Below are 15,833 nucleotides of genomic sequence, written 5' to 3'. Positions count from 1 at the left end.
ACCTCCAACTAAACCACATGAATCTGCATTTGTTGGTTTTGTACCTCTGTTTTGTGGTCATTCTGAGTCTCTAAAAGGGACTTAGATGAGGAATATGCCCCACATTTTGTATTACACCTGACTGGTCAAAGCATAGACTCAGGGTTGACATCTGATTGGACCCTGAAGCACCTTGAGATGAATTAAGCTAAATTATAGCTAAAGTATTTCTACACCTCAAACTGTCCCAAACACAAACTTCACTATATTTTATTAGGATCGTATATGATTGACTGTCACAAAGCAACCTGCAGTTATGAAGTGGAAGAGAAAGGAAACATGTTTTTCAATATATTTTATGAACAAAAAGCTAAAATCTCGTCCAATTCTTTACAAAAGAGTTCAAGTTCAGATGGACTCTGTGAAAAAGAACACCGACCTGCTCAGAGGCACAATTTTTGTTTTCCATCAGCTTTAAAAAAAATGTATATATATATATATAATATAATTTTTTAATAATTACCACAGTAGCAGTACAGCATTACCGGAATAGCTTGAAGAAAAAAAACATAAGGGAATAAAATTGTCAAAACATTCAAAGTTTTTGATCATTTATCAAATGCAGTTTCTCATCAAGAGGCAGTGAAAGTAAGACAGGCATGTTAAAACCACCAAAGATGATCAAATGACAATATTAAACAAATACATAAAAATAGCAGAATGTTGGATTTTACATCTGGACAAATCTGCGCACAGAAGAGGACTACAGAATCAATCAATCAATCAAATTTTATTTGTCTAGCACATTTCAGCAGCAAGGCATTTCAAAGTGCTTTACATCAAAACAAACACAGAAACACAATGCAACATAGAATCAACAATCAAAACACAACATCAAGTCAGATTCCGTCAATAAATTTGCAATTGATTACGTTTCAAATACAACTCTAAACAAGTGGGTTTTTAGTTGAGATTTAAAGGAAGTCAGTGTTTCAGCCGTTTTACAGTTTTCTGGAAGTTTGTTCAAGATTTGTGGTGCATAGATGCTAAATGCTGCTTCTCCTCGTTTGGTTCTGGTTCTGGGGATGCAGAGCAGAACCAGAACCTGAGAGTTCTGGAAAGTTGATACAACAGCAGCAAATCTTTAATGTATTGTGGTGCTAAACCATTCAGTGATTTATAAACTAGCAACAGTATTTTAAAGTCTATTCTTTGAGCTACAGGGAGCCAGTGGAGAGACTTTAAAACTGGTGTTATGTGCTCTATCTTCCTGGTTTTAGAGAGAACGTGAGCAGCAGCATTCTGGATCAGCTGCAGCTGTTTGATTGATTTGTTGGACAGACCTGTGAAGACGCCGTTACAATAATCAATACGACTGAAGATAAACGCATCGATGAGTTTCTCTAGATCTGGCTGAGACATTAGTCCTTTAATCCTGGCAAACCTCTCCTCCAGCAGAAACAGGCTGCTTACCAGATAATGTTTAACATCAGGCTGATAGTCATGCTCTTCCCAATAGTCTGGCTTTTCTTCCTAACTAGTTAATCCATCAGATTTTCTGAACTACCACCACAGTATGAGCAATGAGACCGAGATGTGCATCTCCATTTACAGCAAATGTTTACAATCAGAGCCTTATCCAGGTAAAAAGTGCTCTGAAATTCTACCATAAAGCTAATTTGAACTTCATACAGCGTCTTCTCAGCTTGAGTTGTTCCTTCAGGATGTTCAGAAGTTTAGTAGGGGCACACAAAACCCAAGTGCTGTGTCACCAAATTAATATGAGCGATGTAGACATTTTCTGGATCCTCTTTTCACATATTTTCAGCTCTTTACTCCTATTTGTGAACAGTGAGTGTCTCTGCAACACCTGCTGTTTGAGTTTAGAAATGCAGCAAATTCAGTTTTGAGGACACCTCTGCTGTGCTTACTATTTTTAATATTTGGTGACGAAAAGCCCTCCTGTAGCTACCCCTCCTGTAAAATTACCACTCATTACGAATTCGAATACACCTTTTTTCCTACAGCTGTTACGTGCTGACCTATATTTTTGCTTGATTTATTCACACAGCAAAAACAAAAAAAATAAAAATAAAAACAGGTCTTGTAGATGTTTACATCACCAAATAAAAGATTTTCTCAGAGCAAACTGGATAAAAGCACAGCCTTGTAGTGAACATCAAGCAAAAATACACCTTTATCGTCAGAAAAAAGAGGAATCATACAGAGAAAACACAAATCCAGAGGGACTTTTTCACAAAACACTGATCCAGTTATCTTATCTGCTTCTAGGATTGGCTGGGTTGCTGCTGCTGCTTTGTGACAGAAAATCTGTACTTCCCACTCCAGCTGAATAATTACCAGCTTCGCATAAACACTGAGCAGTTTCTTCACAGCCAGGAGAACAACTCGATCCTGTTGTGAGCTACAGAAAGTCTCTTGGACCCAACATCGAATTTGTACTCCTCACACACTGGTATGGGAGGTTCTGCTGGGTCACTAACTCTAACCCTTAACATTAACATACACTCACCTGGCTGGTTATAAGGGTCATTCAGACAGATAATGTACTTGTTAACATGCACGTATGAATGGTGAACAGCCTGTACTTATGTAGCACTTTGTTGCTTGCTGATGGCGGCAAGCCAGTGGATTGCAGCCACTCTGAGGAAGGCACAAACACAACGACGGAGATGGATGGAGCAGAGCTTGAACCGTCAACCCACAGGTTACAAGGCTAACTCCAGCCACCATCACATCAACAGCTGGAAAGAGGAACAGCGTTGTGATGGCTGAAAGAGCATCACAAAGAGCAGGAGCTTCTTAAACAGACATAGTGACTTTCAAGATCTCAAATGCCTTGAAAGTCATATTTGATAAATACAGCATCTTTATAACAACTGAATGTAACATGGCTACTTGATTGTGCTATAAAATGGCACCATGTATACATAATGTTGTCCCTTTAGTATGTCTATCAGGCGTAACCCGGAGTGACAATGTTCACAAATTTTGGAAAGTTTGATATAGAATAGACAGGAGCAGAGAACCCTGACGAGTTGAACCAGTAACCCCAATAAAAGTGTCATGAACTGCAGTGTGAGGTGGTGAGGAAGATGCAGTGGACCCAGTAGCTGAGAGAAATTATGATTTAATTTAAAAAATGCACAAATAATACAAAATTCCAGGCAGCACAGGATGAGCGGAAAGGCTAAGGCTCACTACTGGTAGCAACTGGCAATGATCCAAACAATATTGGACAGGACGAGACAGAACCGACAAGGACCTAGAAACACAGGTGGCATTAAATACACAGAGTGTGATCAGGGAATGAGACACACCTGGGAACAATCAAGGGGTAGACAGGACAACACGGAGACTCAAAAGACACAGAAACCTAAAATAAACACACGGAAAAACTCAAATCCTCACAAAAAGAGGCTGTATGATGAAGATGGAGGACCTGTGGAAGCTTTAAAACCCCGTATAGTGATCACTCAACATGTCATCGCAATTAGGACACGATGAGGTAAAACGAAAGAGCATTGAGGAGACAAGTCGACAGGTGAAGAGGGGTTGTCATCCTCGGAAACACCTGAGAAGTCCAGGTTAGATATACGAGTCCAGCCAACCTGAGAGATTAAATTGTTTCTAAAATGAAAACCTCGTTAGTAAGAGGAAGTTCTAAGGCATCTTCTGTAAATCTATAAATAGGCGCAAATGCACAAGTACGTACGCTGCCTATCAAGAAGTCAGGATGCACTACAGCAGCAGTGATCCTTGAGATCCTTGACCCTAAGATGTAGGTTGTCTTTCAAGTGGAGCTGTCCAGGCTGTGGGAAACCTCCACTGGGCAGACTGGTCCCTGTGGGAGCTGGGGCAGTTGTACAGAGATGAAAGGACTGAGATAAGTGCAAAAAATAGCAAGTGGTCAGAGCAACAGCCACAAACAAGTATATTCTAGTCAGCAAAAACCCAACACATCATTATGTACTCCCTGCCACCCAACCTGTGCGACTTATAGCCCAGAAAATACGGTAGACAAGAGGGCAGTCGTGACAGACGCAGTAGTGATGTCAGGAAAGAACGCAGAAAGCTCAGAAGAGCCAAGGGCTCAAATGGGATATAAAGAGGTTGTGGAAATTCAAAGCCTGATTGGTGCAAGTGGTCAGTGAAGCACTTGGTGCTTCGTTTAATTATGTCAATCTATCGGCTGCTGTAATGTTTCTGTTTCTTATGATCTGTTTCTCCGTCATACTCCTCAACCTGGCTTACATATGGTCCTAAATACTGGCTTATCATCGTCACAAAGTCTTTAATGATCTTGATTTCAGTTGCATTTTCAGAAATGTGATCTTCACTGATGAGAGTACCTCTCTTTCTTCCCAAGTGTCCGCTGCCGGTGCCATTCGACTGTGAAAATTATGGCCATGTTCCACTCATATGCCTGAATGGGGAGTTTGTGACGCTTGATGCAGTCACACAAGCAAGGCAGCATGTGTGACTGATGGTGAAGACAGTAGGGAACAGATGGCTGTTTCCAAATTGCTTAAACATTGCTGAGATACATACCATTCAGCTGGTTAAAGAGCAGGAACTGTTTCCAGCAACAAAGCTGTTTTGTATATGTCAACTTTTTTGTTTTCTGACTAAAAGGGTAAACTAACTGTCTCCAAAGTCATGAAAGATTAAAACAAATAAAAAATAAATAAATTCACAAGGCTAGGGTTTCTGGTTCTCCTTCTGGTCCATCAGACCAGGTGTATTCTTATTTCCGCATGGTGGATGTTAAGCATCCTGCCTTCTAAGCCAAATGGTTTGAAAAAGTGCAGTGCAGCAAAAAAGCTCACCTAACAGATGATAGCACCATCTGCTGCCTGTGTGCACACAGCCACATACCCAGTTCTTCATAAAACATGAATAAAAGCATGTACCTATGGTTGAAAGCAGGGGATACACAACACAAGGTTTAATGTTTTAATTTCTTACGTGAAAAAAAAAAATTAAGGAAAAGGACAACAATCTTTTTTTTCCCACCAGGGGGTCTTTTTGTGGGCTCTAATGTCCCTTATATGACAATAGACTGACAGGAAAGGGGGAGGAAGACATGGGGCAAGTGTCGCCAGGTCCGGGAATCGAACGGCCGCGTCAAGGACTCAAGGCCTCCAAATGTGGGTCGCACTATCCCCTACGCCACCACAACACGCCCCAAAGGACACCAGTAGTGAACATGGAAACAGTTTGGCACCACTGTAAACTTTTAGAAACATGAACCAGGTTAGCAAATTTCTGAACATGAAAGCTATGAGCAGTGATCTCCACAAATCTGTTTTTTTCCAAAGGAGCGGTGAAACAAAAAGCCTTAAGACGTTTGGTACAAGCCACAGAGACGTCAAAGCCCAAAGTAGTCATTACATTTTGGATCTGACTGAACAATCTGTCATTACATCTCATATTTCCTCATGAATAGATTGTATTGATTGCATTTATTGTGTGTTTTGGTATAACTATAAATGAATCTGACCATATTTGTTGGTGACATCTGTTGCAAATTGGCGCTCTCTCACTAAAACGAGTTGAAACTTAGTTGAGTCGAGGTAAATACATGGATACTGTTGAAGAAATGCTGTTAAAAGCTCCATAACATGTGAGAACGGGATGGAAGTTCACATTCCTGCTGAGCAACATACAGCCAAAAGTACAATCAAATAATTAAGAACAAGGCTCATTTATGTGTCTGAATGGCCTAGTCAAAGTACAGACCTCTAAAACAATTGCGAAACGTTGCTGAGTTTGAGATGTTTTTGGAAAGAGAAGTGAGAAAAATCTTCTATCACCTTATAACTGCTTTGTTTTTCTATCACATCAAGTTCTGACAAAGTATTTTGTAAACTGACAAAAAGGAGAAAAGTTGCCTTTCTGAGACAAAAAGTAAAATGTGTAAAAGAAAAATCTGTAATAATCTTTAGCAAAAATCTCCAGTACACACAGACTTTGTACAGCTTGACCATTTTTTTTATGTCATTCTTGAAAATGACATATTATGTCTCAGTTTTGGAACCTGCGACTTAATTTTCTGTCCACAGAAACATATAAACCAAAACAATAAATGCTTATCACATCAAAAATAATACATGGTGCATTGCATCAAATTCTGCCCTGCTTATCAGTCACAACCATATTAAAATCATCTTTCTGAGCAGAACAGATGTTTGGCATGAAAGAAAATTAGACGTTTTTTTTGTGCAATAAAGTTAATCCTTTCTAAGCCGTAGGCTCAATGGCAAATGTCCTAAGTTTGTATTTGTAACAGTATTCCTCTGTTTGCAGATAAAGTAGATAACTTAAGGACCCTCCTCACCTTTTTCCAACAAGTGCCCTTTTTGAACGCAGAATCCTTGTTCAAAGCCGGATACGTGGCTTTGTGAAAATATCACGACTCCGGCAGAACAATAACTCAATGAAAAATGAATGGATGTGTACAGCAGCAAGTCTTTAAAACCAGCAGGTCGGGCTGGAAGGACAGGGAGAATTGATGCCTTGGTTTGGGGCTTCTTGGCATCCCCGCTAATGATCCATTCAGAGCCAGGAGAGTCTTTTCTTTCTTGATACAAATAACTGTTATTTACAGCCTCATTACAAATGAAATCTATAAACCGGAGGACTGGAGAGAATCAGGAAGAAATAACAACCCTCCCAATGCCACAGGCAGCTACAGACGATCGCCTGCTTTATTTTTAGACAACAACTACTTAATTGCAGTGCCTATAAAAAGTGTTCACCCACTGGTTGTTTTACCATTTTCATTGTTTCTACGAGTTAATTACGATCAATTAAATGTGGCTTTTTGTTTGACAAAAAATCCCCTCCCAAAAAAACCACAAAAAACCCCCCCTGTAATGTCAAAGTGAATAGTGATTTTTTTTTTTTACAACAAAATGACAATTTGAAAAAAAAAAAACAGCAGCACCAAATAAGTTATTGCATAAATATTCACCGTCTTTAAAGCTACTGACCTAATTTAACAGAGGTCCAGACAAACGGTACTTGCTCACAATGAGTGGTATGGAGACCAGAGTGTGGTGAGTTTGTCTCAAGTGTCTGTAGCATAAAGACCTGAAGTCTATTTATTGGTTCACCTGGAGGTTTTTCTTTTATTTATGTTTAAAAAGCCAACATTTGTTTATCCTAATTGATTTTTAAAAGCAATAAGAGAACATCAAGAACATCAAAGGGGTTGAATACCTTTTTATAAACACTATACTGGTACTTATCAATAATTGTTTTATTTTTGTTTTAACACATACAAATGGCTTTTAGCTCTCCATGGTTGCTTGCTTGTGGTTGAACTTCACAGCTGCTTCCAGCCTTGCGCCGTGATAAATCCTGGCACTGTTTACCCATGAATCAGTGCGACGTTGTCAGTCCGAGCGCATGTCACTTTGGAGCATTTCCAACATAACTATCGTTGACTTCAAGAAAGTCAAGTGGGCGGTCTTGAGTCCGTCGGCCAACACACTCGAGCTTTATCTGTGCAGACGCCACGACTCGGCGTTCCTCTCTCTAAAAGCATTCCGTCTGCGGCGCATCCAGCGGCTGCCGTCACGACCAGCAGCAGCCTGGAGGTCAGAGGGGACAAATGTCTCCAGGTTTGGCCTAAAAACGCCCCTCTGCCTCACTACGGGCACCTCAACAGCTCGAGTCGTATATCAGTGAGGGCAGCAGGCTTCCTATTTTTTACATAATAGCTGTTGTAAAGATGAGTCAGTTTGTGTATGGGTCAGTACAGTACTGGCTGTAAAACTGCTTTGTAATGCAAATACTCACACGTATATTTCCCTACAATAACACTGAACTTTATCTGCAGTTTGTGGATTGTGATGCTGGGGCCATAAATAAAAATAGTGACAATGACAAACCTACTGGTGTCATATTTAGGGGTGTTCCTGACAATCCCTTTAAGATAAATTACACAAAAGCCTTTCCTGATTAGGTTGATCAATTAGTAACCAATGATTTTCTGTTTCCTCTGGGGTGTAAATATGATGTCACCAGAGGCCTGTTACTTCTAATAGACCGGAGCAGGATATGTATTTATTTTGCCACCATGGTGAAAGTGAACATTAAAAGGAGACGTCATCTGGGGTGATGTGTGATGGCGCGGGGGTAAAGCACAACCCACATAAGGATGGTAGTACAACCACTACGTGGCTGTGGCAGGTTCGATTCCTCTTTGCTGCATGTCTTCCCTTTTTCTCATTACTTAACTAAAGAGCACTAGAGCCAACAAATCCTTTGAAAAAAAGGTGTGAACTCCACATTTCTGGCCTTTATCAGTGAGTGAGGTAAAACAACAACACAGCAACACAAGTCCTGTTTCCAGGACACGTCAATCAAGTTGAGGAAAGGGAGTGTGCCCAGAGAAAAGCAAAAACAACCTTAAACCTTAAACAAACCATCCTCAAGAGGTAAGCGTGATGGTGGCCACGTCATGCCATGGATGAGGTTCTGAAATGCATTAAGGTTTGTGGTTGTAAGCCATAAAGTCTAACATGAACACTTCACAAGGAACTCTGGATTCTTACCCTCTTTTTCTGTTCATTAGCTGTTGTTACTTCCCTGCCTCCTCACAGAGGCACAAGGAAAGTTTTATGTCCCAAGAAATGTACTGAATAGCTCCAAATCCTGCCTTTGGCCTCCTGAACTGGAATATATAAGGCAGCACCTTAAGCATACTCAAATAATTACCTTCAAATCCCTGCAATCAACACGTTGGGGTTGGTTGCTCCTGAAATCTTGGTAACTCTTGTTTTTTGGCTTAAAAATAACATGAAATCCAGTCCAAAATAAATGAGAAGTGTGGCTATATATAAAATGTCTCTAAGAAACAGGTACTGTATGTACTGGGTGAGAATGGGGCACATTCCCTCTGCTTGTTATGTTCAGGATGTGGCCGGAGAGGCAGGTGGGATTACAGAAGGATCTGAGCCTCAGCACATTCTGCCTCGGCGGGATTCCCTCATCCTTTCCTGCAGCCAGCGCCTCTCGATTGCCTTTGTAAGCATTTTTCTGCCACTCTCAGACATAAGTATAACCCATATCCCACATATGCCTTTTTGTTTTTTTAAAAATCGATATAACTATGCTTCTATCTTTGGATCAAAAGGAAAACTAGTCAAACCGCTTTACGAGATGTTAGAAATTTCAGCATTGACTTGAAAACCATAGAAAGGAGGAGAAGCTGTCATTCGGTTGAAAGTACAAAGTGGGAAAACTGGCACACCTAAACACCCTCTGTTACCTCCCATTCCCAAAGAAAGAAGCATCCTCTGCGTCCCCTTTGAGTCTCATCCTCCGGCGTGGGTGTTTCTGCGAGGTCCAAACCAGTCAACGACAACATAAGAATGTTTCGGCTTCTATGCGGCAGAGCGTGCCCCCGAAACCCCGTCCACTTACCGCCTCCGAGTCTTCGAAGCCATGGAGGTAGAGGTTATCGTACATGGAGGACCGAGATTCCAGGAAAGCAGATCCCTAACGCGAAAGACCTGATCCGGAGAGGACAGATGAGGAGGAGAGGGGAGTCGAAGAGCGCACCAGTAGCTTCTTTCTCCACATGAAAGTAGACAGCGCTGAGCCCACACCACAACGGAGAGGCAATGTACAAAAAGAAAAAAAAACAACAAAAAAGGTGGAGTGCTTTTTCCTTCCTGATGCAGAACGCAGCGTCAATGTCCACAAGTGGAGTGAGCGTCTGTTCCCATCGTAAGGCAAGATTGGTTGTTCCCCAATTCACAAGAGACCTGGCGTTTCATCTGCCTTCAGAGCTCTGGTCTCTCCAGTCAATCCCTTCCTCCCTGCACTGGTTTATGGCAGCACTGGGATGCTGCACTACCATTGGCTGACAGAGACTCCAGCCAGCATGGCTAGGCTGTGAGTAAGGAGGAGAGACACACACACATAGAGAGAGAGAGAAACGGAGACGGGGGTGTCTGAAGCCTGAGAGCATCATTAAGCAACAGGATGTGCATGTGTGTGTGTGCGCGCAGCTCTAACCGAACCGTGAATGTGTGTGAGGTAGTCTCTTAAAATAAACAGCCATTTGCAAAGACTGACATTTAATTTACACATGCAGAGGTGATGGGGCGGAGGGATGATACTTTAAACAGGAGCCAGGACTGACGTTATCGGTGCTGCTGGAGTGTTTCAGGAACCACTCATGTCTCTACAGCTACACGGACACAACAGAGCCATTAAGCCAAACCATTAGCTGCGCAAACTGATCACACAACAGCACTTCGATGCGCACGAGCCACTGCACACACCTGAGAGTGTATATGGATCGGCTGCCTATATTTGCAGCCAGACCACTTCCACTTTTTTCAGTAACAACTAATCTAACATGTTGCTATTTCAAATCCAGTAGTCAGACTACAGTTACTTATCGAAATCACTGTGCGTTACTATCTTCTTTTGTAATTTAATTTTACTTCCTCTACGCGTCTTGGGGAGTGACCGCCGTTTCCATGCAACAGTGTCTGCAGCGACAGAAACATAAACAATGGAGGAAGATGCGCCTTTTGTTGCTGGAAAAACAGGAAGTATTTTGAGTTTCGCTCACCAGGTCCGATTATTATAAGCACCTTTGGGCTTGTATTTTTCTAAAGTCGCTTGCAGATTTAATGAGTCGTAGGATGCTGTTTTTTGGGCTCCAAAATAAGCAGACACAAGTCTGACATCCAGTTAGTTTTAGCCAGACTCATGATCCGTCCACAGGGGCGCCAGCAGGAATCTTGGGCCCCATGACAAAAAAAGTTAATTGGGCCCCCGCACGCAGCTGCTGTTACAGTTTTTTGAGTCTATTTGACCCATCAATAGCATCACAATTTTAAAGGCTTGCAACTGCCTTGCTTTCTTTATAATCTGTTTTTCTTAATCAGACAGATTAAATGTTTTTAAATTTCTTCTCATGTCTGTATTCAGTTTAGTTCAACTGAACAATTGTATTCCACATAGAATGGGGTTGGTAGCTCCAGCAATCTTGGTACCTCTTGTTTTTTTGTTTTAATATTTTAGCTTAAAGATAACATAAAATCCAGCCCAAAATACAAACAAAAAATAAATAAAACAAATAAGAAGTGTTTTCACTAAAGCCTAAAGGGGCAGTGAGCAACTGGTTTTGTACAATGTTTACAAAGAAGAGAAGAAGAAGACAGAAATAGTGAAGTTATGTTTCACTAGAAAGTTAATTGCACTTATTTGCATTCTTCCTATAACTAAAATGTAAGTTAGGCACATTGTAAAAACTGCAGGTTTTTTTTTTCTTTCTTTTAGACTCGTCTAAAAATGTCTAGCCTGTGATTCTGAGAGCTAATCTATGTATATAATATTTAATCCTACTTTAATTTATGCAAGAATCCCCATTAAGTACAAATAATTTACTTCTTCGAGCTGAAAGAAACGTATAAACCTCCAAAAATAAAAGCGTACACGCAACCAGAACCTCTAACTTGCTGTTTAGCTATTTAAGTTCAAGTGAAATTGGATTCCGGTTGTTGCACATACAGAAAAAAAACAGAGCAACAGCGTCCTCTAGCGGCCGTTTGTGTTCAGCGAACAAAATCAAAATTTAATCTTAAATTCCGCATCTAGTCCTTTCCTAAAACATGTAACTGGCATGCTTCCGTCGAAACAATCAATCTGGATTTCAATGTGGACAGTAACCCCCGGGTTTCCAGTAATGTTCAGCTTATGACAAGCTTGAAGCTTGAAGCTTAGCCACTACTGGACGTTCAAACAGGACAGTAATCCCAAAAATACATCAAACGGTGTTTTGAAATGCTTAAGGCAGGCTAAAATTAGGTTCCCAAGTAAAAATAAAAGTTGACTTTGAAGTGCTCCAACTTTTCATCAATAAAATGTCTAACAGGAAGAGCTGGTCAAAGATCCAGCCTGACATTAGTCCAGAAACAAAAGAGTGTACTTTCTCTGCAACTGTTTAACCAGGTATTATACATCATGTGTACATATGAGTTTCTATGGATTTGTGCACACAAATCTTACGAATGAAAGATTATTGTGGAAATTGTACTCAAGAGTGGAATTCAAATTGTCGAATGTCTTTTATTCAAGATACAGAACAAATTTCTGGATTTTTGATAATGAGCATAACTGGTTATACATTTTAGAAATCAACAGAAAATTTTTCTTTTTTTCAATTGAAATTGTTTCAAAACTTATTGACATGTTGCGTTATAATAACTGGTGTTGTTCCAGTGTACTTACTCAATGAAAAATGAAAAAAAAAAAATGAAAAGTCAAAATTAGCTCATAATTTACAGAATTCATCAGTCATTTACCAGTCATTTTTCCCCAGTTAAGACTCAGATCTTTCAGACAGTCTTTACAGACTGAAATCAATTTTTACACGTGACGTCTGCCATCTAGTGGACTGAGGCTGCATTGCTATAGGTTAGGAATTCAAATCGGCCTTCTTTCACACCATCCATCCATCCATTTTCTATACACCCTTTATCCCTAATGGGGTCAGGAGGGTTGCTGGTTCCTCTCCAGCTAACATTCTGGGCAAGAGGCGGGGTTCATCCTGGACAGGTCGCCAGTCTGTCACAGGGCAACACAGAGACATACAAGACAAACAACCATTCACACACACACTCACACCTAGGGAGAATTTAGAGAGACCAATTAACCTGACAGTCATGTTTTTGGACTGTGGGAGGAAGCCAGAGAACCCGGAGAGAACCCACCATGCACAGGGAGAACATGCAAACTCCATGCAGAAAGATCCTGGGAATCGAACCCAGGACCTTCTTGCTGCAAGACAACAGCTCTACCAACTGTGCCACTGTGCAGCCCCCTTCTTTCACACACGATCATCATTTCATCTGAAGAAAACTTTCTAATCTTTAAACATGAAATTCTGCTAAAATTTTAGACAACAAATGACCAAAAAATAAATTAAATAGTGAAAAATAAAACCAACATTGCGATTGAACATTAAATCCTACTGTAAAATGACAGAATTCTGTAATTGAATCATTTGGCATAGATAGTATTTTCCACTAGACAAGACATGCGTAAAACAGATGTGGTTCTCAGGAACGTCTGATGCAGACGATCTGGGCTTGGACAGAAAACCTACAGTACCAGAACGGTGACGTTTCATTGTTAAACATGTGGCTAAGTCAAGAGAATCGTCCAAAAAGTTAACAGAACAGCAGACACATCACCTGCATCCAACAGAGGACAGGTACAGGAGATACTTTGTAAAGAAAATCATTGTAAGCACAACTGTCCCTTTTTACTACATAATATGACGATGATGTTCGAGTGCCACAACTCAAGTCTTTGATTTTCAGACTTAAGTGCAACTTAACTCTGAATGTTTTGATCAGATCCACGTGAGGATAACAGTGCGGAGACGAATTTTCAAAAACGTGGAGCAGCAGGATGCGCTCACTGGTTGGCGAGTGGTACGAAGCAAAGACACCACAAATCACAAGCAGTGATTTGTGGTGTCAGTGATGTCAACAAGCAATTCACGAATTAAGGGCAGCTGCTGACTTCAGCCGGGTGGCCTAAATAGTGGGACATAAGCCGTGTGAAGTTCAAATCTTACCACTTTCTAGGCGGTAAGCAGAAAAATTAGGTCAAAATCAAATCCAAGCCACAGCCGTGCATGTTATGACTAAAGCACTGAGAGGATGTAAATGTTACTTTTGGACATTGTAGGGACCTGGTTGCAGTGACGTAGGGTTTAAAGACACGACTGTAATAAAAGAGGCGCTCTACTGCATCAAACACCTGTGTGTGAGCCCAAAAAATCTGGATTCTCCACTAACATTCAAAGCATGAACACACACTGTGGCATTGAAAATCTAAAATATAGACCCGATGCAATGACTGGTCTATATTTTCTATATTCATCATCATCATGCGGCCTCTTACTGTGTCTGTATTTTGACTGCTATATAAGCTTTTAGGTAGACTACCTGTATTTTGTATCCCCACCGCAAGTCGTTAGTGGAAGCTCTAAGGAACAATTTATAGTACATTTGAATTAGAGCCCATTTTTGAACATAATCTCTCATCCTGGAATGCTGCAAGAGAGCTGCAACTGCAGCCTGAGTGTTTCTGAAGGTACATGTTGAGTGCAAGCGGCGTGGCTTTTATAGCAGACGCTCATGTTGGTGTGGAATTCTCCAAAAATGAGCTTTTACAAAAATCCAGAGGAGCACAGGAGACTTTGCTGCAACTCGTTTGGCGCACGCTCCCTCACACCCATTTCAATGCATCGACTATAAACCTGGCATCTTAAAGGTTATTAAATCTCCACAATCAGTTCTTTTCAGGAGTGATGCCCAAAAAATGTATATTCTGTCCTATAGGACGTGGTGTAGGGTATGATATGCCATCAGAGTCTGCTAGGCTTGACTATCTGGAACTGTACGCTTTAGTCAGATGAGATTAAGATTCAGCTTTTCAGCTTTCTTGGCACAAAGCAATAGATAGATATGTGGATAAACATAAGAGGCCCACCGTTAAGTATGGCGACCAATTGGTGACGCCTGTTTTTCTTCAAAAAGCCCCAGGAACCGTGTTGGAGTCCGTGACCACAAGAACTCTGATGTATTGTTATTGAGTCCAAAACATGGAGCCGATTGGATGCAGAAATGCTTCACAACGCACAAAATCAACCTTCTTCCATGGCCGTTTCAGTCTCCAGACCTAAATCTTACAGAAAGCCTGCGTTGTTGTAAAGAAAAACAATCTGTCTCTCTGTATATTATAATCTCATTAATGTTACAACGGGGGAACAAAGAACTGCTCTGCTGGTGACTTTGTTCAGTGCAATAATTTCTAAACATATCTACCAAATGTAATAAGAAATGCACCCTGCTTTGTACACAACCCTAAAAAATTCCTCATAGGAAGTAGAAACATTTAGCTCTCAAAGTCAACAAATGAACAGTAAGAAGGTGAAAACTACTCTGCACCACTTTGGTGCTGCAGCTTGGGATTACTCTGCAATGAACATCTGCTGCTGTGTCCTCTTTTAAGGAGCCGAGAGGCTGGCCCAGAAAGCGATCCGACGTCCGCACACCAGCTACTCACACAAGCTTCTGTCTGTGTCAGCAGAGCAAGGAGAGGCCCCCCTACAGCCCACTGATGTGGTACAATAAAAAAACCAGAGGATCTGATCTCTGTATTGTTCTGTACATTATGAAATCAGAAGAACATGCAGACATATTTTATTGTTACGGTATTGTTAGCTCGTTTGCTTTCTGCTCTGCTTTTGATGCAGTTTATTTTCAGACCTTTAAGAGCGTCACTCTGCAGACTTCTCTACTTCCTTTGAACGAGTCGTACACGAAATGCCCCGTTTTCTGCCTGAGTAAACTCTCTTTCACAAACATTGTTTCGAATATTTTTTGCAAGTGTGTAGGCTTGTGTCCACTTCGGAAAGGCCTGTTTAAATCTCGTAGATGTTGCCTTCACAGTCAGTGAACCAACCATGAAGCAGCTACAGATTCCTGAACATAAATCCAGTTAAAGTCCCAGTAGCATTTGGGAAACTACAGGTGATGATATTACAGTCTAATGGTTTAGTTTTGGAGAATTGTTTTTTTTTCCTCTCTTTTGGTCCTGTGCATTGTGAGAAGATTTATACATGGATCCTCATCCATTCTTGTGTGTGTGTTACATCGTTTTTACACCCCAGGAAAGGAAAAGACGATGGATTATAAAGGTTGTGTTTTGAGAAACTCAAATATAAACAGTAATTTTAATGCTCAAAGCACTTTTAGTGGCTATAATTCTCGGATAACAAGGATTTT

General features: G+C 40.8%; 1 protein-coding gene across 3 annotated transcripts in view; it reads right to left on the bottom strand.

Moving 5' to 3' along the window:
- Window positions 1-15,833, bottom strand: part of cacnb4a (calcium channel, voltage-dependent, beta 4a subunit) — a 35,938-nt gene that overhangs the window by 15,544 nt on the left and 4,561 nt on the right. The window contains exon 1 of one of the 3 annotated variants that reach the window (XM_044132871.1): window positions 9,436-9,851. The exons of the other annotated variants lie outside the window; for them this stretch is intronic. Coding sequence (XP_043988806.1) covers window positions 9,436-9,480 — 45 coding nt within the window. The 5' untranslated portion in view covers window positions 9,481-9,851. Of the gene's footprint in view, window positions 1-9,435; window positions 9,852-15,833 lie in introns of those variants that run through there. 3 annotated transcript variants of the gene reach the window in all.

This window comes from Gambusia affinis, linkage group LG11 (assembly GCF_019740435.1).
Source record: "Gambusia affinis linkage group LG11, SWU_Gaff_1.0, whole genome shotgun sequence".
NCBI classification, from domain to species: Eukaryota; Metazoa; Chordata; class Actinopteri; order Cyprinodontiformes; family Poeciliidae; genus Gambusia; species Gambusia affinis.
Note: the sequence above shows the minus strand (reverse complement) of the source record. Positions and strands in the feature narration are given on the sequence as shown.